The 23942-nt window shown below is 54.0% G+C and overlaps 1 protein-coding gene and 1 long non-coding RNA gene across 6 annotated transcripts in view; one reads left to right on the plus strand and one right to left on the minus strand.

The window, feature by feature from the left end:
* TNRC18 (trinucleotide repeat containing 18) overlaps nucleotides 1–9091 on the minus strand; it is a 56458-nt gene extending 47367 nt beyond the window's left edge. For 4 of the 5 annotated variants that reach the window (XM_064390291.1, XM_064390292.1, XM_064390293.1 and 1 more), the window contains exons 1-2: nucleotides 8818–9091; nucleotides 7100–7498 (exon numbers count right to left, since the gene is read on the minus strand). In XM_064390291.1, coding sequence (XP_064246361.1) covers nucleotides 7100–7301 — 202 coding nt within the window. In that variant the 5' untranslated portion in view covers nucleotides 7302–7498; nucleotides 8818–9091. The remainder of the gene's footprint in view (nucleotides 1–7099; nucleotides 7499–8817) is intronic. The other variant, XM_064390294.1, reaches the window with a different exon arrangement.
* A 1932-nt stretch (nucleotides 9092–11023) lies between these two features.
* Nucleotides 11024–15620, plus strand: LOC135281445 (uncharacterized). The gene is made up of 2 exons (XR_010348087.1): nucleotides 11024–13763; nucleotides 13871–15620. It is a non-coding gene; the product is annotated as an uncharacterized LOC135281445 (long non-coding RNA).
* The last annotated feature ends 8322 nt before the right edge of the window (nucleotides 15621–23942 follow it).

Genomic DNA, 23942 nt, shown 5'->3' on the forward strand with positions numbered 1-23942 from the left:
GAAAGGAAGATCTGTCCACAAAATAGTCACAGAGAGGGCTCATCTGATGAAAGTAGGAATTTCCGATCCCACACAAACCCCGAACATCCATTAAAAGTAGCAGAAGAATTACTGCTTTGTGTCACTAATCTCATTAGGGAGAAAGCCCTGCTGCAGCGCCGGGATTGCAAAGGGAAACCCCGGCAGGCTGCACACTCCAGGAGCCTGGCACAGCGTGCCCTGCCCATCCGAGCGGCGCCGGGGCTTCCACCCAGCAAGGTGCCTGCACCCTTCTTTACTCACCCGCCCGGATCTCCACTCGCTGGAGCATTACCCACCTGGCTTGTGTGTGACACGGCATGTGGGATGTCCCCACGCCCAGCAGACCAGGACACAAACACCAGGATGACACACACTGCCTGGCGATAACACGGGAGCTGTTGCATCCACACACTCACTGCCTGTGAGCAGCACACAGCCCAATCCCTCCAAAACCCTTCCTCCCCAGCACAATGGCCACTACCGTTAATATTTTAAACATTTTTTTTAAATTAAGAGCAATTAAATGAAATGTGTTAAAAGCATATTCAAGTCACGGGGAATTCTGCTGAGAAGGGATGGGAGCATGAAGGGAATTAGGGGCTATACATCCAACTACTGAAGGTAAAAGGGCTCTTTGCTGGCAGGGATGCGTCAGGATAAGATGGATGGAGGGAGAAGCAGGAGCAACCTCTGCAGAAGTTGTCGGGGATACAGCTCCAGAGAGACAGGGCTCAGTGCCTTAAAATTCCTGTTATTCCTCTAAAAAGACATAATCCCTCCTGAATATTGCTCCTTCCCTTGCTCCAAGCCCACCATGTTTGGCTTGGCTGCCTGCATCCAGCTCCCTCAAAATGGCTCTTTGGCCACTGCTACGCCAGCAATAAAATTTATTCCCAAGGTCACTTCAATCCTTTTGCCACTATTTCAATCTGGCTGGATTTAAACAAAACCCAGCCTCAGACACACTGAGCCCCCCCACCCCGGCCCCTCCTTTCTGCCCATCACTTCCCCAATTTAGCGCTGCCAAACTCTCAACTACCTTTCGCTTCCCATAACCGTCAGCAGCAACAGCTGGAGAGGAAAACGGGAGCATATTGTGCAGCCAGCAGCTGATCCTGGCGGCGTGGGGAGCGAGCCCAACTGTCACTGCCGCGGCGCTGCCGCATCGGGGGCTCCTGCCGCGCGTCCCCCAGCCAGCGCCCACGGGCACGGAGCTAAAGGGGCTGCGTGGCTGGGGTCCCCCTGGTGTTTAAGAGCTGGGGAGAAGAGAACAATAAGCAAAGCAAATTAACAGCAGAGAGGGACGGCGTTGGAGGGTGCGTGGCGATGCCTTGCAGACATCCAGCTGCGGCATCCCGGAGAGAAGCCAGCCAGAAACGCGGGGATGGGAGGAAACACGGGGAGAAGGAAAGCGCCAAATCGTAGTGGCGAGGGTGAGGCAGCCACACCGGAGCAGTCCCCTCCCAAACTTTGGTTTTCAAAGAGCATCCCCAGCTGGAAAAGCCAGCGAGAGGCTGTGCAGCTGGACACAGCGCTGCTCCCTCGCCCCAGCTCCAACGGGCAGGGAACTCGGGGCTGCCTTTAGCTCCTCCATCCTGCCTGCATTTTCAGGTAGTTCAGGGCACAGCGTGCTCTCCGTTTCAGCAGCGAGGCTGAACAAAGCACTCCCTTGTCCTCGGCACCTCAAGCAGGCGATGCCGGATCGCGTTACCTAACCCAGACCAACATCTCCTCGTCCCGGCAAGGCAGCTTTCGTGTCAGCACATGCCAGGCTGGCCCCGATTCCCTGCACCACCTCCTGCCTGGAGCTTTAACTGGACCAGTTTAGTACACGGTGAAAACACACGGGGCCTTGTTGGGACTCGTCGGGCTCTAACCCCAGCTCGGGGAGGTGATCCGACACCCTCGCGCCGGTCGCAGCCGCGGCCGAACCGCAAGGCGCTCACCTGGAAGGCTGCCATAATGACGTTAATTCCCATTAACAATGTTCATTTCCATATTCATCAGAAGATGGTGAAATGACAAGATGGGGGGTTATTTACTATATAATTACAAACTAATTTCAGCTTTACCCTGGGTTATCCTAGGAAGGAGATCTAAAATTTCCCTTACGAAAGCCCTGCTCTGCTAACCACGTCGGCAGTGAGATTAACTCCCAGCGATTTCCATTTCTCCAACAGCTGTTCTGCTGGGAAAGAGCAGGATCTTGTCCCCAACACGGAGGACCTGCCCAGTGCCCCATGCCACCCCCAGCTAGGATTTCTAGTGCCGGCTCTTCCTCTAGATCAGATTTTCCCTGGCACACCATCAGTCAGGGATGGGACCCGTGGTTTTCCAACCCTACCAAGGAGACTGTACTGGGTAGGAGGCAAGGCTTGCTCCAAGTGGCAGAAAGGCTGCTAGAAACCACACTAATAAAATGACACCTTTACCAGCCTTGTGTTACCAGAGGCAGGGACTCCTGCCCATTCACCTGGGAAGGTGTTGGAAACCCTCACACTGCAGAGGATCCCGCAGGACCTTGCTCCGAGCAAGTTTACATCACCACATTGGCCCTTGGGCTCTTGTCCACATCCAAACCCAACATCCCTACCGGCTACCACTGCTTGGAATGGGCACTTCAACGGAGCATGCAGCACAGGCTGGACAGTCCCTCCCACTGCTCCTGAAGGATGGAAATGCAAACACATAGCCCACCAGGACCTTGGGAAAAATCACTGGGACATCAGAGAAACACAGCAGCTCAGGGCAGGAGACTCCCAAAAATGCACAAATCCACCACCATTTCAGCCCAGGCACTGCTCCTGCCTTCCTCACAGCCTACGAGTTGGCCGCCAGCCCGAGGGAGCTGCAGGGACATCACTCCATGGCCGAGCACTTCCTCCACCCCCGGGGATGCCGGGTGTGAAGAGCAGAGTGTGACAGGACCAGCACAACATCACTGCCCAGCACCACCTCCCCGAGCCCCGCTGGGACAGGGACGCTCCCTGCTCTGCCCGAAAAAAAGGAAAACACGTCTCAAAAAGCATCTCGTTTCACCAGGGCCCCAAGGGAGGGGAGGCATCCTCCCAGGCTGTCCGCATTCCTCCCGGTGTTACGGAGCCCCTGCCCCACGGAGCCCCCTGCACCACCCCCTGGGCAGGCAGGGAGGGGGAACCACGATTTCAAGGGCCATTAAACACCGATGGTATTTCCCTTGCAGCACCAAAACTGAACCAAAAAGAGCCGTGCTGAACCAGGGGCAAAATCCCACCGCTGGTCCGGGAGCCGTCGTGCTCCGAGAAACGCAGAGGAGCAGGGCACGGATCACTCCAGTGCCCAATCCATGCTATCCCGGTCTCTCTATCAGCAAAGCAAGTTTAGCATGGATGCAGCTTGATGAGTGAATTGTGCTTCCACTGGCATTGCCGACAGCAAGGCCTCCTGCAAAATCTGCGGGCTCAGCAGAAGCACCATTTTGCCATTATAAGGATGGCTACAGCGGGATTTTGCTGGCACAGCAGCACTGTCCTGGGGGATGGAAGGGTATTTTTATTTCTTTTCCTATTCTCCTACCTGGCCCAGCTGTCTGGAAAACTTCTCCCCGGGCACAGCAGGTCTGGAAGCAAGGACAGTCTCCAATCTGCCTTAAATCCCTGCATTTGAATGCACTTGCTAATGTGAAGTAGGAAAGAAGGGAAAACAAAATCTCTCTCCTCTGTCTGCCCGTTTTCTGTCCAGCCACTGCTTTGGAGCTGGATTTAGTCAGCCCTGCTCATTGTGGTGTGTCCCTTTTCCCGAGCACTGAAAATTGTTTCTGAAGCCTATTTTAATGGAAGAGGCTGAGCATCCTTTTATACAAATACAGATCTGTTCCTGAGCCTCCCCACCCAGAAAAGGATACCAGAGCACAGAGCAAAAATCACATTTTTATTAATTCCTATGATTACTATTTTAAACTCGGAGGGTCATTCTTTGGATACGGGTGATCCTTGCTCACACACAGCCCCGCTGCTGCCTGGCAGGGACACGGTCCCAGAGCAGCCCTTCGCAATCGCGTCTGAGGGAGCCTTTTCCACCGTCCCCAAAACACAGAGCCTGCCAAGAACAACATGCTCCTCCGGGATGGAGCCGAGACCAGGACCCAAAAACAGTGGCATAGGGAAGGAGCAAAACCATAAACCTCCATATTTTGAGCTGTTGCAGAGCAGAGCAAGCCCTTGCTTTAATGGACTCGGCTGCCTCATTCCATCGATTGCTGCCTTTTTTTAAGCCTTCCAGCAAGCTCCAGGCATGAAATTCCATTGCAAACAGTCCCTTTCCTCCGCTATCCCTCTTTAAGGCACATCGGGGGAGCACCCCTGCTTCTCCCGCTCAGGGATGGGGCGATGGCGATGCCCAGGAGTACAGGGGGGACAGGGAACGGCATCCCCGGCTCAGCTCCCGCCTTGGCCTCCAGCTCACTCCTCCCTCCCTGCGCTTCCAACAAAGGGGCTTCTGTCCCTGTGTCCCCCCCGCCCGCACGGCAGCGGGCCGTGGAGCCGAAATCACTGCCACGGAGCAGAAATCCCCCCGAGAGGAGCCGAGGGTCCAGGGGTCACCGGACACAGCCCAGGCGCCCGCACTTTGGCGCTGGGGCAGAGCCCGGCTGCCGGAACGAGCAGAAGGTACGGGAAAAACAAGGAGTCGGTGCCGGCCATAACTGGATTCTCAAATATGGCCAATCGTGCTATTTTTACAGGGGCGTATTTATTTTCGGAGGACGCTGGGACGGATTCAAGAGTCTCTTTCTTCAGCCCGGCGGTATTTAAGGATCGGTTTGAACTGGCTCTATTTAAAGGCTTCGCCTCCTGCCCACTTTTCTTAACCCCTTGCACAAGCCTTTGCGTTCCACCCCTCCTAAAAACAAAACAAACCCCCAAAAAAACACAACAACAACAAAAAAAAAGAAGCACCAAAACCACACACCAACAGCACTGCGAACGCAAACCTACAAAGGGCCCCTCGGTAGCAGGAAGCAATCATCATTTCAGGCGATATTGTTAAAGCCGTAAAAAAACAGCAACAACAAAAAAATATCCCTGCCTATCCCGCTGCTGTGGTTTAATGGGAGTTTCGGCTGTTAATTGTACAGATCTTTTTAATGGAGTTTAGCCTGACTGGGAATTGCCGTGGCAAAGCCGAGCTTTGCGAGGATCGTGCCGGGGGAGCGGACGGGCAGACCGGGCACCACTGAGGTGCAGGGACGGGGGATTTCAAACAACTCACAGGAAAAGGAAAATAAAAATAATTTAAAAAATAAAATAAGAACACAGTAAGAAAGAACTGGAGGTATCCCACACCCCACTCCCTCTGTGAGAGGACCCAAATCTGAGGCTTTCTCCCAGTGTGGTAGGAAAGCTCCCAGACGGCATCACGGAGCTCGGTCAGCTTGGAGAGGCCAGAGCTCTGTGCCTCTCTCCTGACCTGCCTGGATTTCAGAACAGAAAACTTTGGGAGGAGAAATAAAACTGGGAAAAAAAAAAAAAAAGAAAGAAAAAAATTACCCAATAAAAAATAATAATAATTTTTAAAATACCAAGAACCCACACTCAGTTTGGCTTGAGATTGTCCAGATGAATTTTTGCAAAGATCATATTCTGCTACAGTAAGAGGTGGAGGAGAGGGGGAAAAAATAACCAGGGGGGGAAAAAAGGGAGGGAAAAAAAAAAAAAAGGACAAAAGGGAAGGAAAAAATAAGGCGTTTGCCCATGTGCTTGGCTTCATAGCCCCGTTCGCTTTACACCTCTCCTCTTAGCACCTGGGAAATTGGCACTGCCACCTAGTCTAAAACTAATAAATCTTTTTCCCTCGATTCAGGCTGCTTCCTTCTCTGCAGATGTTGGCAATCAGGTTTGCAAATTTCAAAGTCATTCATCCCGGGCGGCTGGGAGAAAAGCAGGTTTATTATTGCAAAACCTGTCACCCTCCCAACGCCTAAAGTAAACTCCGAGTCACCTCTCCACGCCCAGGGGAAAGAAAGCGGAAAAAAAAATTAAAAATAGAGCCAGAGAGGGAAATCAAACGGTCAGAAATCCCTTGTGTCCTCCTACAGGACCGTGGGCAGGAGAGTGCGGCAGCGCCGGACTCCGCGAGCCGCTGGGAAAGGGAGCTCGGAAAAGGGGAAAAAAATGAAAAGCCTCCAAAAAACAAAAGCAATTTAAACAAATAAATAAAAAGTTAACAGTGGGGGAAAAAATAAACTGCGTATATTTCATATTTCAGCGTCTACTTTTTTTTTTTTTTTTTTTTTTTTAATGGATGTGCAGCCGTGGGGCTGCCCGAGGATGAAGTGCGTCGAGAAGGGGGGAAAAATTCAAGGAGGGAGCAGTCACTGCACACTGCATGGAAGCTTTGTTCACGGGTTTCAAAAATAAGAATTTCGGAGGGGGGAAAAAAAAAAAAGAAAAAAGAAAAAAAAAACATCAAAACCAGCGATGCCGGCAGCGCTGCCCAGAGGCAGCGGGACCTCAGCGGGGCTCGGGCTGCACCGGGCAAGAAATCACCAAAAGAGCCCCATTTTACCCCTTTTTCCCAGCCCAGGGATGGTTTTTTTGGCTGTCCGGGAAGGGCAGCAGCGGGCAGCGCAGTCCCGTCCCTCCGCAACCTGGTCTGCGCCTCTCCCCGCTTTCCCGAAAATCGGATTTACTCCCCGGATTTATTCCGCAGCCGCCGCGGCGGGGATTTTCCTCAGTGCCAACAAAACCGCACGCTGGAAGGGAGGACTTCTATCGGATAGACGCGATTTTTTCCCCGTATTCCCTTATTTTTACTCCATTCCCTTATTTCTCCACCATCACCCTATTTGTTTTCGTACTTCTTCCCCATCCCCCTATATTTTTTTTTTCGCCGAATCAAAACCACGCGAAGCAGAAAACACTTGGGCAAAAACACGCGAAAAAGCTGCGAGCGCATAAATACATAATTATCACGACGACGTTTATATTTTTGGGGAGGGGGGTTAAAACCCGATCCCGCGACCATGGAGGGAAGGGAAGGGAGGGAAGGGAAGGGAGGGAAGGGAAGGGAGGGAAGGCGCGGGGGTTCCGCGGAGCCTTACCCGGGTGGGAGTGGAGGCTGATGCCCGATGCGAGGAATTTTCCGGGCTGGAGGGCGGCGGGGAGCCCGGCAGCCATGGGCCCGGCGGCGGGGGCCAGGCGGCCGGTGGCTCCCAGGCGGTGGCTCTCCATGGCCAGCCCGGAGAGCAGCGGAGGGGGGCCGTGCACCGAGCGGGGGGGCCCGAAATCTCGGCCATCCATCATCCACTCGCCGGCTTCACGGAGTCTCCCGGATCGCTGTCGATGCCCGCCACCGCCTTCCCGCCCCCCCCCCGCCCCCCACCCCCCCTTCTCCTCCTCCTCCTCCCCCAAAAAATCAGATGGTTTTCAAAAATAAGGCGTCCAAGCGTCCCATGGCGCGGTGCAGGGAGCCAGCCCCGGCGCGGCGGTCTCGGCGCTGCCTGCAAGGGAGAAAAGAAGGGGGAGGTGCGGTGAGACGACACGGCTCGATACCCCCCTGCTCACAGCCACCCCCAAAAATACCCCCAAACCCACCCGCACCTTGCCGGAGTGGAGGGTAGAGAGCGGGGAAGAAGCGGGGAGGGAAAAAAAAAATCTAAGGAAAACTTGTGGCAAAAGGCAGGGACAAAAAAAAAAAAAACAAAAACAAAAAACCAAAACAACTAAGTATTTAAAAATAGTATTTGAAGAATTTAAACTTTTTTTCCCCAAGAGTTACATTTGTCACGGCCGCAGCCCCGGGCAGCGCCCGCCCGCAGCCCGGCTCCGACCAGCGGGGACGCGGCTCCGCACTTCGCCCCGGAAAACAAACACACAAATCCCAAAATAACAACCAAAAAAAAAACCCGAACCACCTACTCAAATATTTCTTCTTTTCCTTTCTTTTTTTCTCCCCCCCTTTTTTTTTTCTACTTCTTTATTTTTTTTTATTTTTCCCCCCTTTTCTTTATTTCTCCCCCGCTGCGGGCTCCGGCGGCGGAATCTCTCCGCAGCCCCGTTTCTCGCTTCTTTTGGAGCTCGTTCCCACGGCTCCAAACCACCGACTGGGCTTGTTGTTTGGGCTGGGCTTTTTTATTTTTCCTTTTCGCCGCGCCGCTTTCACTCGGGAAAACAAAACCCGTATTATCATTTCCCGGCACAGCGAAAAAAAAATAACCCAAAAAAAAAACCCAACCCCACCATATATATAAAACTATATTTGTACTCGCAGCCTGATGAAAGGCTCCACTCGCCAGCGGTATTTTGTACGGGGATAGCGAGAAGTAATAAACACTGCGGGGATAAGGTGGAGGTTCTCTGCCTCAAACGCTCTCCGGGCGCTCCCGGAGCCCCGGGAGCCGCCGCTCCGGCCCCGCCGCCCGTCCCGGCTCCCGGGCGGGCGCTCCAGCGCGGGGGAGGGATGATTAAAAAAAAAAAAAACAAACAAAACAAAACAAAGGAAAAAAAGAAAGATGGGAGAAATGCAAAATTATACCCCAAAAAATCTCACTGCTTTGCTTTGTCGGGGTTTTTAAAAAATTATTTTCGAGTGGATTTTAGAATTAATTAAACCCTGCCTGCGTGGCTGCTCGGGGCGAGCCTCACCCCGGGGGCTGCGGGAGCGGCCGGATCCCGGCTGGAAAGTAACCAATAAAGAGGAAAACGGCTAAAAAGGGGCAAAAAGCGGGAGGGATGTGGCGGAAGAGGGGGGTTCGGGGGGGTGGAGGGAGACGGGACCGCCGCCCCGGGGTCGGGGTGCGGATCCGGGCGCGGGTCCTACCTCGGCGCGGTCAGGCCGCCTGGTCGCGGGGCATGGCGGCGGTGCGGGGCTGGGGCGGGGGGTGCCGGCTCGCCGCCCTGCCCGCCGCCCGGCTCCTCCGCTGCTCCGCTCCGCTCCTCAGGGGCAGCAGCGCGGGAGCGACGCGGTGGCGGCCGCGCCATGGAGCGGCGGGGCCCCGCCGAGCTGCGGCATCGCCTCCACACACACAAACACACACACCCCCCCTTCCCGGGCCGGCCCCGCGCGCGCGGCTCGGCGGCGCTTAAGGGAAGAGGAGGAAAAAAAAAAAAAAAAGAAAAAAAAAGAGAGAGAGAGGAATAAAAAAAAAATTAGGGAGGGAAAAAAAAATTACTAAAAAAAAAAAGGGGAGCGCGAGCGCGGGGCGGGAGGGAGGGAGGGAAAAAAACGGGGGAATGGGGGAGGGAAAAACGGCGGCGGCGGGGCTATGAAACACGCATTGTTCTCGGCGCGGCGGGGGCGGGCCCGCGGCCGCTCTGCGCCCCTCCATTGGCCGACCGCGCTGTCACTCAGCGGCGGGTAAACAGGCGGCTGTTTCCAGGCTCCCCGCTCGCCCCGCCCCCGGCGCTCCCGCTGCTGTTTCCAGGCTGCCCCCGCGCTGCCGCCCGGCGCGGGCGGGCGGTTGGCGGGGAGCGGCCGCGGGTCCCCCGCTCCGAGCGGGGCCGTGAGGGGGGAGCGCCCCGCGACCCCCTTCATTATCTGCGCGGGTTAAATCCTTCATCCCGCCCGGGCAGGCCTGAGGGGGAAGTGCCGCCGGGCCCTCTCCCACGGCCCCGCCGCGGACAAAGCGGCCTTTCAGGGCCGGGGGGGAGCGGGGGAGGCTCCGCTGCCCTCCCTGTGGGCCCCGCCTCCCCAAAAAATTCAAAAATAGGGTGAAAAGGGACGCTGGAGGAGGAGACACACACTCCCCCCTCTGGATTGTGAGCGGGGTGGCCCCCCCCAGCGCTGCCACACCAACTTTTACTTTTCTTTCCTTTTTCTTTTTTTTTTTTTTTATTTCTATTTTCATTTTTTTTCCCTTTCTCCCCCTATTTTTAATGCGTTTTTCCCTTCGCGCAGCACAGCGCATTCCTCGGGTAGAAGTGAGGGGGGACACCCCACTGCCAAACCCCCCAATCTTCCCCGCTTCTTTACTTAATTAAACAAAAATCGGCTTTTATAACGCAAAGGGGGAGGAGGGGGAAAATCTATTTTAATCCGGTATAAATTAAAAGTAATAATAATAAAGCGTCTCGGACAGGAGTTTCGAGGCGCCCACCGGGACATCGGCCAGAAAAGAGGAGAAACTGCCCCGAAAATCTACTTATTTTTAAACGTTCCAAGGCCAAATCGAGTTTGTCGAAAAGCTCTCACGCTGCTCGAGGCCCTGGTTTAACGCGAAAATAATAATAATAAATAACAATAATATAGATATTTATGTTTTTATTTATATTTAAGAGCAAAACTGCGTCAGAGGCGAGGGCTCAAACCCCGCTGCCTCCAAGGGGAGGGCGCTTCTTTTCCCAGTCTCCTTTAGAAAACCAAAAAAAAAACCCCAAAAAAAACCGGGGGAATTGGGGGTGAGGGGGGAAAAAATATTAATGGTTTGATCGCTTTTATGTGGCTTTAAAAGCATATTTTATAAATGTTTAATGCCTTCACGCCCGGACCTCCCCGCCGCTGTCCCCGGGCCGGGGGGTTGGCATGTCATAAATCAGGGAAATGCTAATAAAAAATAGAAAAAGCAGGCTCGGGCGGGGCGGGGGGGACGGGCCCCCTCCCTGCGACTCCAGCCCTTCCTCCTCCTCCTCCTCCTCCTCCCCTTCCCCCGGCCGGGAGCCATCTTGTACGGCAGCTGCAAAACACCCTCCGAAAACAACAACAAAAAAAGGAAAAAAATCAGCTCCCTTCCGATCTAACATACGCGTTTTTCTAATTATTATTGTTATTGTTGTTATTATTATTTTTCCCTCTCCGGCGCGCTGCTGCGGGCGGGTCTGTTTTCCCAGCGTTTTCCACATGAAATCGCAGCTACCCTTGGTTTTTTCCCGTTTTTTTTCCCCCAATAATCCCCCCATCCCTGCAGCTGGGGGCACACCCCGCAATGGGGGGCTGCGAGAACCCCGTGAAATTTTGGGGGGGTGTGGCGGCCGCTCCCACATTTCGCCCAGCGCCGAAGCCCTGCCGCAAGCAGCGCTTTCCGCAAAAATACCTATTTTTATTAAAAATAACATCGGGGCGGGGAAGGAGGGGGGGTGTGGGATGTCCCGCGAGCAGCCGCACCGCGTTGTGCCCCCCCCATTCCCATCCCGATCCCATTCCCATTGCCATCACTATTCCCGTTCCCATCCCTATTCCCATTCCCATCCCCATTCCCGTCCCATTCCCGGTGCCCCGGGCTCCCGGCAGGTTCCCACGGTGCCGCCCGCCCCCGGGCCGCCCCCCGATCCCCCCCCGGGGACGGGGCACCCCCTCCCGCCCTGCTCCGCTCCCTCCGTCTCTCTCCTTAATTTTCTTTTATTTTCCCTTTCCTTCCCCCCACCCCCCACCTATTTATTCTCCATTTTGTTTTGTTTTGGCGTTTCTTCCTGGTTTGGTGTGGTTTGTTTTTATTCTTCTTTTTTTATTTATTTTTTTTCCATTCTTCCCTTCTCTCCCTTCCCCGGACGAAGGCGGAATTCCCGGTGCCCGCGGAGGGGAGCGGAGCGGGGCTCGCAGCCCCCAGCCCCACACGGGGCACTGCCCCCCCTCCCGGGATGCAGGTAGGACGGGGAGGGGGGAAGGAATCTGGGGCTGGGGGAGGCTCTCTGGAGGCGTGGGAGGCGAAGCAAAGCGATGCCCCCCACCCCCAGCGCATCTCCCCCGTTTTGGGGGGCTGCCAAGGCGTGGCGGGTGGGGGACACTCACCCCTTCGCTGCCAACCCAGCTCTCGACTTTGCCCCCACAGGCCATGCTGGACCCCCATCCCCATCTGCTGGGACCCCCAAAATCCTCTTTTTTTCCCCCCACAACCCCCCCTCCCCACCGTACTCCCCATCCTTAGCCGGGGGGTGCTGTGCATCCTTTCCGCCCGCTGTTTCTAACGTGCTTACTACACGTTTTCAGGGTGTTTTTGGAGCTATATTTAAAGCGTGCAGTCAGTGGCTGGATTTAGAAATCCAGGCATAAATCACATTAAAACGCGGACGGCGACGATCCCAGCGCGTCGGCAAAGCTTTGCCCTGATTTCATTCCTTCCCCCTGCCCATCTTAAAAGCAGAACTGAGTCTGACAGCGAGGTCCCATCCCCCCCAAATAAAACCCTGTAGGGACAGAGGTGGGATTGGAAGGCAAGGGGGGCTCTGCTGGGGTTTATTCCGATGCATCCATGGTGATTTATTCATCGATGGGGGGCTTGGGTAATTCCAAAGCCTGGGGTCTCTCCCCACCCCAGCCCCTGTGCCCGCAGTGAAGGAGCTGCCATCCCTGGGGAGGGGGCTGTGGAGTGGGGGGGGTCCCAGTGAGGAGATCCCCAGGGAAACGGTTTGGGAACTGAGCGAAGAATTTCTGATTAATGACCAGAACAGCTCGGGATTTCGGTTTTCTCCATAAATCCTGGCTGATTATAAGCCTTGTGCTCAGCCTGGCAGCGGGCTTTGCGTGGAGGGGGGAGCCCAAGAAACGAGCCCCAGCAGGGGCTGGGGGCTGCAGCATCCTCACCAGCCCAGCCAGAGCAGGGAGAGGGGCCAGGGGGTGCCCTCCCCCCCGTTCACAGCAGCTCTGGGGTTTGTAAAGCCAAACGTCCCAGACCAGGCTGGTTTTGAGTCCAAATACAGGCTGATGGGGTTTTTTCCTTGCCTGGCACAGGAGGGTGGGTGTTTATGCACAATCCCACCCTGTTTTCCTGCTCTGCCACCTGTGCACTCACTTCCACCCAAAATCCTGAGCTGGGACCCCCCCCGTGCCAGGACCTGCCCCATGCTGGGTGCCCTTTGCTTTCTTCAACATCCACCAAGCCCCTCTACTGGGCTTTTTCACAGCTAGACTGGCTCTTGGATACGTCAGACTGGATTTTTTTTTTTTCCCTTTTACCCAATAATAAGCTTTTTTCATCCAAGATCAGGGGGAAAAAATAGGCAGGGAGGAGGGCTGACATTCACAACCCATAGAGAGCTTTGAGAGGAGCACCAACCCCAAAGCTGTAATTACTGCCTGCATTTTTTGGCTACAGATCAACTGCTAAATTGGTTGTAAGGCACGGAAACGGCAGTTACACCTTTCAGAGGAAAAAATGTGGTTTAGTGGAGAAACGTGCATGGGAAACCTCCCCAAAACTGCAGTCCCCATACAACACCCCGCTATTACAGGTTCTGCATTTGGGAGTTTAAAACAACCCTCCATCCAGGTGAGCTGAGCTCATAATGACAAGACCTTCTGCATCAACCGAGTAAATTGGGGATTTTTCCCTTGATCTGTCAGTTAAATCAAAAATACCCTCCTGGACGCAGGACATGAGCAAGAGAGAGGCAGGAGCATGTGCTATTTTAAGGTTTGATATAAAATAGATACCCTTGGCTCCAGCATTTCTCCACATCCCAGCCCACTGGAGCTGCAGGTACTTTCGTATGCATACAAAACATTCTAAAATGGAAAATATTCACAGCTGCTCTCGCTGTTTTGACAGGGGGGAAGGAATCGCGGGGCATGTTAAGGAGATATTAAAAGCTGTGGTTTGAAGCTCCTAAAGCATTTACTCAGCGGGAGAGCCAGAGAAAGAAGTTTAGAAGTTAACTGCATACTTGTGTGCCTTTGCTCTGTCCTTCTTAAAATTCACCTCTCCTATCTGCTTCTAATTTAAACAAGCAGAGCCCTCCAGGAACTGGAAAATCCAGATTTGCAGCATCTCCCAGGGAAAGATGATTTCCTACGTGCCCCCCCCCAGCGTGAGGGTCCTGCTGAAGGTTAAACTCGTGAGTGCCTTTGGTTTTGCACCAAGTTAATCTCCCCACAAAATAAAAGACTGGGGAAGTGCTGGTGAAAACTGCACTGATGCTGCTTGCTCCCATCCCTCTTCCAGAGCCAGACGTGGATTTCACCTCCTCTGCCAGCACTGAATGCTCATCCCCACACCGTGCCCTGGCCTCCTTCAGCTTCCCTGCCTGCACACAGGGCAAACCCATCCACCTCCCCGGGGTGCATTAGGGTGGCTTAAAATTAACACTCACAAATGTATTTTCAAATCCCTTCATGAAAGGCATGAGAAGCTCTGGGTGTTAGCAGAGTAGATCCTTCACCTTTTAACAGCTGTTAATTGCCATTAAAACCAAACCTGCACAGCTTTATTGGAGCAGCATCTGAGATTCCGTGTCGCATGCCGCACGTTGCGGAGCCCGTGTCCGCCCTCGGCCGTGCCCTCCTGCACGTGCTGGCTGCCAGCACGAGCTGTGGTGGAGAAATCCCATCTCACTGCTGGTTATCTTGCGCTTTGGGGCCTTTTGGAGGGTTTCCTGGTGCCAGGTTTTTTCCTTCGCCGTCCTGTGAGTCGTCGCAGCAGTTGCAAGAAGCTCAATACACCTTCTCTCGACTCGCAGTGGGAAGGAAGATGGGATGCAAGACTTGTTCCCAAAAATACCTCGAGGAAGCAAGCAGGAGCCTGCCCTCGAGGAACTGGGTCCCTGAGGCTGAATCCAGCCGGCAGCTGCCAGCAAAAGCACGTGCTGGGTGTCACAGGGATGGGAACAGCTCTCTGTGACCAGTGTGGGGTAAATCAACAGGCAGGGCTGGGGAAAGGCTGCCAGCACTGCTCCCCTGCCATCCACCGTGCTGGGGGGTCCCTCCCTGCTGCCTTTGGGGGTTCATTGACCTGATCCCTTCCATGGCATCCCCTCATCACGCTACAGCCCAGATCTGGCAGGGGGAAACCCTTGTGGAAACGCTATGGAAGGAATTCTCCCGCTGTCCCTGAAGCCACTGGCTCCTCACATCCCTCACAGGTGCTTCGTGCGCTCCCAAACATCCAGACCCACCCTGTGCCCCCAAACTGCAGGTGCTAGAACACAGGAGGAGGATTCAGCAGGGCTCTGTGGCTCCCAGCATCTTGTGAGCCCCCAGGGTTTCCTCTCCCAGCACAAGGAGGGGGTGTCCAGGGCTGGCTCCCAGGGCTATCCCATCTCTGTTCCCATCACCCAGCCCTCTGCGTGGGGGAAGGGGGCATTGGACAAGACCAGCCCTTTCTGCTCCACAAAGCTCGTCAGCCAGCAGCGCTGGGCTTATAATTATTATTTCCTTAAAGACGAGCCGAGCAGCTATAGACAAAAAAGTCCCCTCTTGTCGGAGCTGGAATTTGATGTCCTAACGACTGTTTTTGTACCGCGCCTGTTAGAGGAAAGAGCTCGGCAGGAGGGGGAAAGAGAGATTTAATTATAGAGCTGCATTGTGATTTTGCACACATAGCTGGCTGTTGTAATCAGGTTACAAGTGTATCTGATTTTCTTCCCTCCCCTCCCTCTTCCTCCTCTTTCTCTTTCTTTTCTTTTTTTTTTTCTCCTCCCCCTTTTTCCTTTCGGTGGTCCAAATTAGTTGCTTATGTTTGGGTGTTGCAGAGAGGAGCTGTTATTTGCTTTCAGTGAAGATCTTGATCTAGGGAACAGTGTTTCCAAAGAACCTCGGCAGCTCTTTGCTGATGGAAGGCAAAGGTTCCCAGCTCCAGCAGAAACCCAAACCCACAGAGCTGTGCTGGGCACTCGCATCCCACCCTCCCAGGGCTCCCTTCCCACCACCAAATTAAGGGGAGACACCCATATATATATATTAAAAAAAAAATAAAATATATATATATACATATACCTGCCTCCCCCATGCTCCCCACCAAATTCCTTCACTTCCAGGATTCCCTCAATAAATTGATGCACTTGAAGAAGAGGAGAAGCCCATTTTACCTTACCTGGGGCATGAGAAGGGAAAGAGAGGAGACAAGAACCTTTTTAAAAGAAACTTAATATTTTCCCTATCTGAGGCAAGTGATGCCGCTCTGGGATTGGGGGCTGTTGTTGGGTTCATTTAGGAATCCATTGTTGTCCATGTGAATTCTTTTTTACATTTCAAATAACAGGATTATTTCCCCAGGGGGTAATATCCTGTAATTTGAACACAATAATGGGAATAAATTACTTACTTAGAACTAATAACGACAGCCTGATTCCAATATATATAGGAACTGTAACAGCTTTGGTTAGTTAAAGTGTAATTGTGTCGACGGATGACATTTTCTTTCAAAGGAATCTGAATGACTTTTAATTAAATTTGCTGGGGGTGGGGAGGAGAAGGAGAGATACACTGGGAGATCCGAGCTGCTGAGGCCGGGACTGGCCCAGCCTTGGTGCCCCAAGCCCAGCTCTGCCCCAGCCTGGGTGTCAGTCCAGGTTGTGGGGTTTAAAAACCAGGCACAGAACAGAGAAGGAAACCAGCACAACCCCCCCCAGCCCAGGGATGGTGGGATGGAGGGGGTGGGAGGATGAAGAGGACACTGAGGCTGGAAGGATAGAGGGGATGGAAGGATGGAGCCCAGCCCATTCCCCAGCCTGGCAGAGGGCACACAGTGCCCAGATCCTGCCCTGGGGCACCACGGAGTTGCCTCTGCCTTTGCTGGGAAGCAGAGGAGCTGATGGAGGGCAGGAGGCACCAGCAGCCAGGCAGGGCAGCTCTGCTGCTCTCTCTGGAGTCACAGAATCCCAGGATGGCTTGGGTTGAAGGGAATCTTCAAGCTCATCTTGCTCCACCTCCTGCCCTGGGCAGGGACACCTCCCACTATCCCAGGCTGCTCCAAGCCCTGTCCAGCCTGGCCTTGGACACTTCCAGGGATCCAGGGGCAGCCACAGCTTCTCTGGGCACTCTGTGCCAGCGCCTCCCCACCCTCACAGAGAGGAATTCCTTCCTTATATCCAATATAATGAATTTCTTCCTTATATTCTATATTCAATCTAACTCTGCCCGCTGGCAGTGGGAAGCCATTCCCCTTTGTCCTGTTACTCCATGCCCTTATCCAACGTCCCTCTCCAGCTCTCTTGGATCCTCTTTAGGCACTGGAAGAGGCTCTAAAATCTCCCTGAAGCCTTCTCCTCTCCAAGATGAACACTCCCAACCCAACATTGTTACCTGAGCCCAAGGGTTCTCCAGGGAAGGCAGCTCTGACCCGGGGGATCTGCAGCAGCAGCTGTGCATCCCAGCTCCTCGCCCTCAGCCCAAAACTGCCCTGCAAGCCCCGGGCTCTGCACATCTCCTCACTGCTGCCTTCAGTGCTCCTCAGGTTTGTCCCTAAATCAGCAGCACGCGAGGTTCCCTTCAGAGGCAGGAAAAAAAACCTGCAGTGTGCAGAAAGCCAAGTTCCTGCCCCAGAATAATCTTGGAGAGGAGCAGCATGCTGCTGCCAGTGGCCCCAGCCTCCTCCAGGACTCATTTTCCTCTGTTTATCTTGAAAATATTTCTGTGCTGAGGTCCCACCCCGCGCGGCGGAGCCCTGCGAGGCCGCCTTCAGCCTGACACACGGCCTCTTGTTTATCCACAGCCAGTTTTACAAATAGCTTATTAAGCCCAGAGGTCTGTTTGCTGGAGGAAAACCTCACAGAGCAGCTCCTGCAGCCCCTCCCGAGGCTCCTGCCAGCTGTGCCCGCTCCCAAACCCCCTCTGATGTGCATCCAGGGGCTCAGACATCAGTGTCTGCCGGGTTTGGGAACCGCTCCTGCTCTGATAAAACAACCAGAGTGCTGCTGCTGGGTCTCCCAGCCCTCTCACCCTCTCCCTGTTCCCAGGCTGATGTCCCAGACGGGATTTTGGCATGGCACAGGGATGCTGTGGCACTGCCAGCTTGGTTTATGTGATCCCCCAGCAGAGCTGCTGGGAAGTTTTTGCCTTTTGCAAGACCCCTCTGCAAGGGCTGCTGGTTCTGGGGGGGTTGAAGGGATTTGGGTTGCTTGAAGAATATTTTGAGGCTTGCTGAAAACACATCCAAAGCCATGAGAGATGAGGACAGTTGGATGCTGTGTAGGGTAGTCCTGGCAGGAGCCCAGTGGGACCCTGGGCCCTGGGATGCCCTGGAGGGAGCTGGGATGGGGGGTTCAGCCCACAGCAAATTGCCAGGGATGTCCCACTGGGCTCCAGCCTGAGCACAGGCACTTCTCTGACCACATGGACCATCAAACCCATGCCCAAGCACCTCTGTCCCTGCTGCCACCGCTGTCCTGGGCAGGAGCCTGGCTGTGCCCAAGCCCCCCCAGAGCATCACTCCTGGAGCACACGGCCAGGCAGAGCCCTGCAACACAGCAACATTCACAGCCCAGCTGAGGAGATTGAGTTACCTGCCCTGCAAGAATAAAGGAGGCATTCAGCCATGTTTTTTAAAAGTCTTTTCCCCTGCCAGGGCCAGACACGGCGGGGACGGTGGCGCACAGAGGCAGGGAAACACGAGCCCCTCTCCTCTCCCTCCGAGGGTGACCCCAATCTGCCCCACATCCCCTGCTTCCCCGACCCTTTAACACCCAGGGAAGCACATGCTTTGCTCACCCGTCAGGAGCTGCCTTATCTTTTAATAAAACCTTTAAGAGCAGAAGTCAGGCAATGCCGGCACAAAGGCAGCCCAGCCTCCTCCCGGGACATTAATCATTTTCTTTGACACGTTTTGCTAATTAGCCAAAGCGTTTGCCTCGACAGGGGAGAAACTGGGGCCTGGGAAAAAAAAAAAAAAAAAAAAGAAAAAAAAGGAAAAAAATACATTAGAAGAAGGGGGAAAGGGAGGAAGAAATGGGAGAAGGAGCTGACATCACCCCTGTGTGATCCGGCATCCCTGGGCATCACCTTGCTGGGAGGAAACCCAGTCCCAAGCCCATCCCAAGCATTTGGGAGCACCATAAACTGCAATACACATTTTACCTTCCCCATCCCACTCCTGGTTACCCCAATAGTGCAGATTGCAGCCGTGAAGGGTTCTTTGAAATGCCCTGTTTGGAGGTTTAACTCATGGCTTTATCTCTTACACGGCTGTTAATCCTCAGGACACATGTTTCCTATCAGCCCTGATATTTAACATAAAACAAGTGTCTTATTAAATCCCAGCGACTGGCTCCATGCAGACCTCTCCCCCCAGGACCTGTCCTGAGGACATCCCAAAGGCAGATGGGGCACCCCGGCTTGGGCACACATTTGGGGTGTAGAGTTTGTTATAATCCTCAGGAGAGTGGGGTGAAGGCTCCTCTGCACGGGAATTCAGCATTTAAATTGGCTGAGCAGCCACCTCTCCCACACATGAGGAAACCCCTCACAATTTTTAAAAATATGTTATTTTTAGGGTTTCCTGGCAATGCTGGGGTGGCCAGTGAGCCCATCTGAGGCAGGATTAGCTACTGCCTCAGCATGGCTTCCTTGGCTGAGTCCAGCTCGGTTTTCATAGGACTTGGTGTTTTCTGGGGGAGACATCCATAGAGAGAGCAACTCGCAGTGAATTCCCTCTAATCCACAGCATTCGAAATAAAAAATCCCAAGGAGAAAGCAACGCCTGCTCATCCCTCCCTCCAGCCCAGCATGGCAAAATACTGGCTCCTGTCCCATCCCTGAACATCAGCCCTCCACCCCGACTCCTTAGGGAAGGGCAAGGCACAAAACCACACGGCACAATCCCCTTTTCTCCACAAAACCAAGGGTAAGAACAACACAACTGGGTGGTACAGCCCCTCACATGGTGTAAGGACAGCCCCCTGCCCACAGCAACTGTCCCATCCCCATCCAGGGGTACAAGGGAGCAGGAGCAGCGTCCCAGAGCCACGTCAGTCCTTTGGGGAGTGTTAAAAAAACAAATCACAGCTCTTTGCTCCTCTCCAGCACAAGTTTCTCATTGCTGCGGGATGACACACACCACCTCCTCCAAAACAAGGCTCTGTGTTATTATTCTGTTTCTAATTTGGGGGTTGGAAATGATTTTCCACGCCAGATTCCAAACTAAACCAGCACCCCCCCCAAAAAAAAAATTGCTAATGTGCTTTCCAGAGAGCAGTGGCACGGTCAGTGCTCCGTGAGGAAAGGGTGAAGGTGTGGCACACAGCAGTGAGCACCACAGAACATCCCTCTCAATGCCTATTTCCAAGAAAAAACCTTTTAAAAGAGCCAATTCAGTGAAATACAGAGCTGGCCCAGACTCCAGCTGCAGCCGGGTCTGGGATGGGCCGGTCCCACTGGGAAAGGGCCGTGCTCCATCTCTGCCCTCTGAAGGACTTGGACAAAAAGCAGTGAAAGGTGAGAATTTGGGAAGCAGGGCGATGCTGGGAATTCAGTGGGAATCAGCATCATTCCCATTCTGAGTGTTTTAACCCAAATCTACCAACGCATCCTGCTTGCATCCTACGAGGCATCAAGAAGCCAAGCCACACAGTGAGGTCTCACTTCTCTGTGTCCTGCCTGGCCTTGGGGACAATGGGGACAAGCCTGGATGAGTCCCCAGCCCCATCAGCCCAGATTGTGCCACAAACCTTGTGGAGAGATTTGGGGGGCCCCGTGCAGCCGGCGGTGCTGGCAGGAGTGTGGAGACCAACGCGCGAGGAGCCGGTGGAAACCCTCCAAGCTTCCAACGCCGTTGTATAAGAGCCACTCAAAAATACTAATCCCCAAAAAATTCAGCGCTGGGAGCGTGACCAGGCTGCCTCCCAGGCAGCTGATGGAGCGTGGCTTGCACAGCCAGCCCTGCACACATCCAGGGAAAACGCCTTCAGGTGAGCGAGCTCTGCGGGAATGTCGGGATCCCGGAGGTTTTCACACCAATGATCCTTTAAAGAAAAGACAGACAAGCGAGGCAGAGAGGCAGGATCACCCGACTTGCCGAGTGCTGCTGCAAAACAAGTGGTTTTTCCATGAGTCACCAGTGGAAAGAGCAGATCAGGCGTCCCATGGGTGGGCTTGGCCGGGGCTGGCTCCGCATCCCCGGGAGGATGCTGAGGGTGCAGCCCCTCCGTGCCCTGCTCTCAGCTCTCCCAGGGCTGCTTTGGGGTCACGCTGGGGTGCCTCCCATGGAATCCCCAAGTGCCTCAGGATGCAGGGTTTTCCCAATCCTCCTTTCCCCAGCCCATGACATTCCCCATGGAGACAAAGGTGTGCCCTTCACTGTGACCTCGGCGCCGCTTCACTGCTCTGCCGCTGTCCCCTGAAACCCTCCTGAGGCAGGCAGAAACAAAAATACAGCAAGAAACGTGGAAGGAGCGCCCCGAAACAAACGGGTGTGGTTTGTTGTTGGTGGGAAAGGCGGGAGGGCGATGACAGGCAGCTCAGGAAATCCCTGGGATCGTAAATCCCATCGGGAGTGCGCGAAGCCAGCGTGGCTCCTTCCACGGCTGGGTGGGAGGTTACAGGCAGGGCAGTAAAGTTTAGGGAATCTGGAGTGTTTTGGTGCATAAAAAGGTGGTGATGATGGAGAGGTGACACCCGGGCAGCACCCAGGGCAGGGGGTACCAGGAAGGGCCGGGGTCACATCCTGGGGAGGGCTGGAGCTCCATCATCATCATCATCATCATCACCCGCAGGACAGCAGCGACCCTGGCTGTGCTCTGGGTACACAAACGGCACGTACTTGCTGCTGGCCGGCTTTCCTGGCAGTCCCAGGCAGGATTTGGCTGCGCAGGAATTTGGAAGCTGCCTTAAATCCAGAAAGAAATGAGGAAAGGCTGGGAGCTACTTTCCGAGCAGAGCTCAGCTGCAAATCCCCGCTCGCAGCCGCCCCTCCCGATGCCCTGCAGGGGAGTGAGGTCGGACACTGCCGGGAATCTCCTCCTCCTCCTCCCTGGGGACAACGAGGAAGGAGGAGCAGCACCTTCCGCAGCACCTTCCACACCTTCTCCTCCCTCTTCCCAAAACACCTCCTTGGCCACGATGCCCCTCAGCACCCAGCCCTGCTCCTCACCTCACCCCGCTGTGGTGACCCCAGAGATGGATTGTGCTGCTGTGGAACTCCATAAATCCTCTCCCCTCAGCCCCAGGGCTGCTCTGTCCCCGAGGATGCCATGGCTCAGCCGTGGGCTGACACCAGGCTTCACTGTCATACTGCTCATCTGGGGGGAATGGGGAGGAAAGGGATGGAAAAGAGACAAGAGGTGCTGAGTGCTCTAAAAATCAACAGCAAAAACGCAGGGAAATTCAAATTCTCCCCAAAGTCCCCTCTGGGTGCTCAGGAAGGTGCTTCCCTACCTCTGGCTGTCCTCATCCAGGGTTGGTGCTGGGGTCGTTTCAGCCCCACACCCTTCAGGAGCCCAGCTCTGACTCTCCACACATTAGCAGGGATTTGTCTGCTTCATGCTGGCTCGTTGCATTTGTGGGAAACTCAAGAGTTTCTTGGGAAAAACAAGCCCAGAGGTGTTCCTCAGCTTCCCCAGTGACACCCCGGGGTGGGGAGGGTCCTGGTGGTGGATGGTACCCAACCCTGCATCACCAAAATCCAGGCTGCATCTTTTCCTGCAGGAGGAACAGCCAAGCACTTTCCACCCCAGTGATTTTTTTATCTCGTTCAGGAGAAAATTTTTAATTAGTGGTGCCATCACCCTGCACAATTTCTGTGCAAACACAGCCTCTCCATGGTGGTTTAAATGGACTGAACTCTCACACCTTCCCTAAAGCAGCCACTGGGAAAAGCAGCAAGCCCTGATGCTCAGAGGGAAGGGGAAGCCCAGGTGCTGGAGACAGGATTTCTGCAGGAGTAAATACACTCAGGATAGCCCCAAACCCATCAGCTCTGTGTTCCCCAGCTCCCTCCTCATTCAGGGACAGGCACCAACACAGGGAATCCATGCCACAACCCCTCCAGCTCCCTATATTTGCCCTAAAGGGATTTTCCTGCCTTTTTTCCCTGGCTCAAGCACCATCCTTTCCTACAGCACCTGGGGCACGACTAACATTGTTCAATATCTTAGCTAGATTTTATATATTAATCTTTTAACTCCCAAACTGGAGGTTGCAGGGGAAAAATCAAGTCTGGTGGGAATGGGATCCCAGCCACAGCACTCCCTGGTTTGCAAGCATCTCATTTGGCTTCTTGAGCCTCATTTTGGGGAGCAAACAGCTTTTCCATACTGGGCTGTGTCTTGTGCTGCCTCTCCCTGATGAAGAAGCCCTTGAATATTGTGGAAAGAGCTCAGCTCTGCTTTGGTGAAAATCTGCTTTCTCAAAAAACCTCAAAAACACCCTCTTGTAGGAAAAATAGATGGTTTGGGATGACCAGGAGTGTTCATCAGGGATTCAGGGCTGGATTTGCCCCCCCACTCACCCCAGTGTGCCCATCAGCCCCCCCAAAAAAGCCACTTTTGCTCATTGCTAATAACTCCCTGCAAAGAGGGGAGGGAAGAAAATTCCCTCCGTGCTCTCACTTATGCAGAGACAAGGAAATGTCGTTTAACTAAACCAAACAAACGAATCCGGAGGCAAAGAGAAAAAAAATCACATTATCCCCAATCATAAATCCTGGAGAGGGGTATTTACAGGCTGAATTGCCAAGTGCATTGGAGCTGCAGAGCATCCGAAGAGCAGATAGCCATAAAGGCAGACAACGGCCCTGGAAAAATGCTTTGATTAGGATCTGGGCAGCATTCAGCCCAGATGTTCATTTGTCAATGGAAGAGGGATGGGGGGGAGGTGAGAAAGGCTTTAAATTAATCTTTACAACTAGAAAGGAGCTTGTAATACACACCATATGGGGAGCAACGTCCTTGGAGCCCCCTCTCCTCCCCCAGCCCGGCGTGCTCGGGGCCAGGCTGGGACCCCGTGGCCAGAGCCTGTCCCCCCTGTCCCCCCCTCCCCATGCACCAAACACCCCGCGAGCCCAAACCCCTTCCACATGTGCTTTATTTTTCACTGTGAACAAAACAAACTGCAATTCCTCTTGCAACACCAGATCTCTTTTATTATTCCCCCCCTCCCCGCTCCCGACCCCGTACCTGCTCCCCTCTCCCTCCAACATCCACATGTGGGGTTTTTTTAACCCTTCCGAGCTGCCAGCAGTGCTGAGGTGGGGGCTGTGTGTGGAGAGGAGGGACGAGGCTGTTTATTAAACGCCAACCATTCAAATTAATTCCCCTAATGGACTCACCAGCATCATGGTGTGCATTTAAATGAACGCTTTGTCATAT

Source organism: Passer domesticus, chromosome 15, assembly GCF_036417665.1.
Source record: "Passer domesticus isolate bPasDom1 chromosome 15, bPasDom1.hap1, whole genome shotgun sequence".
Taxonomy (NCBI): domain Eukaryota; kingdom Metazoa; phylum Chordata; class Aves; order Passeriformes; family Passeridae; genus Passer; species Passer domesticus.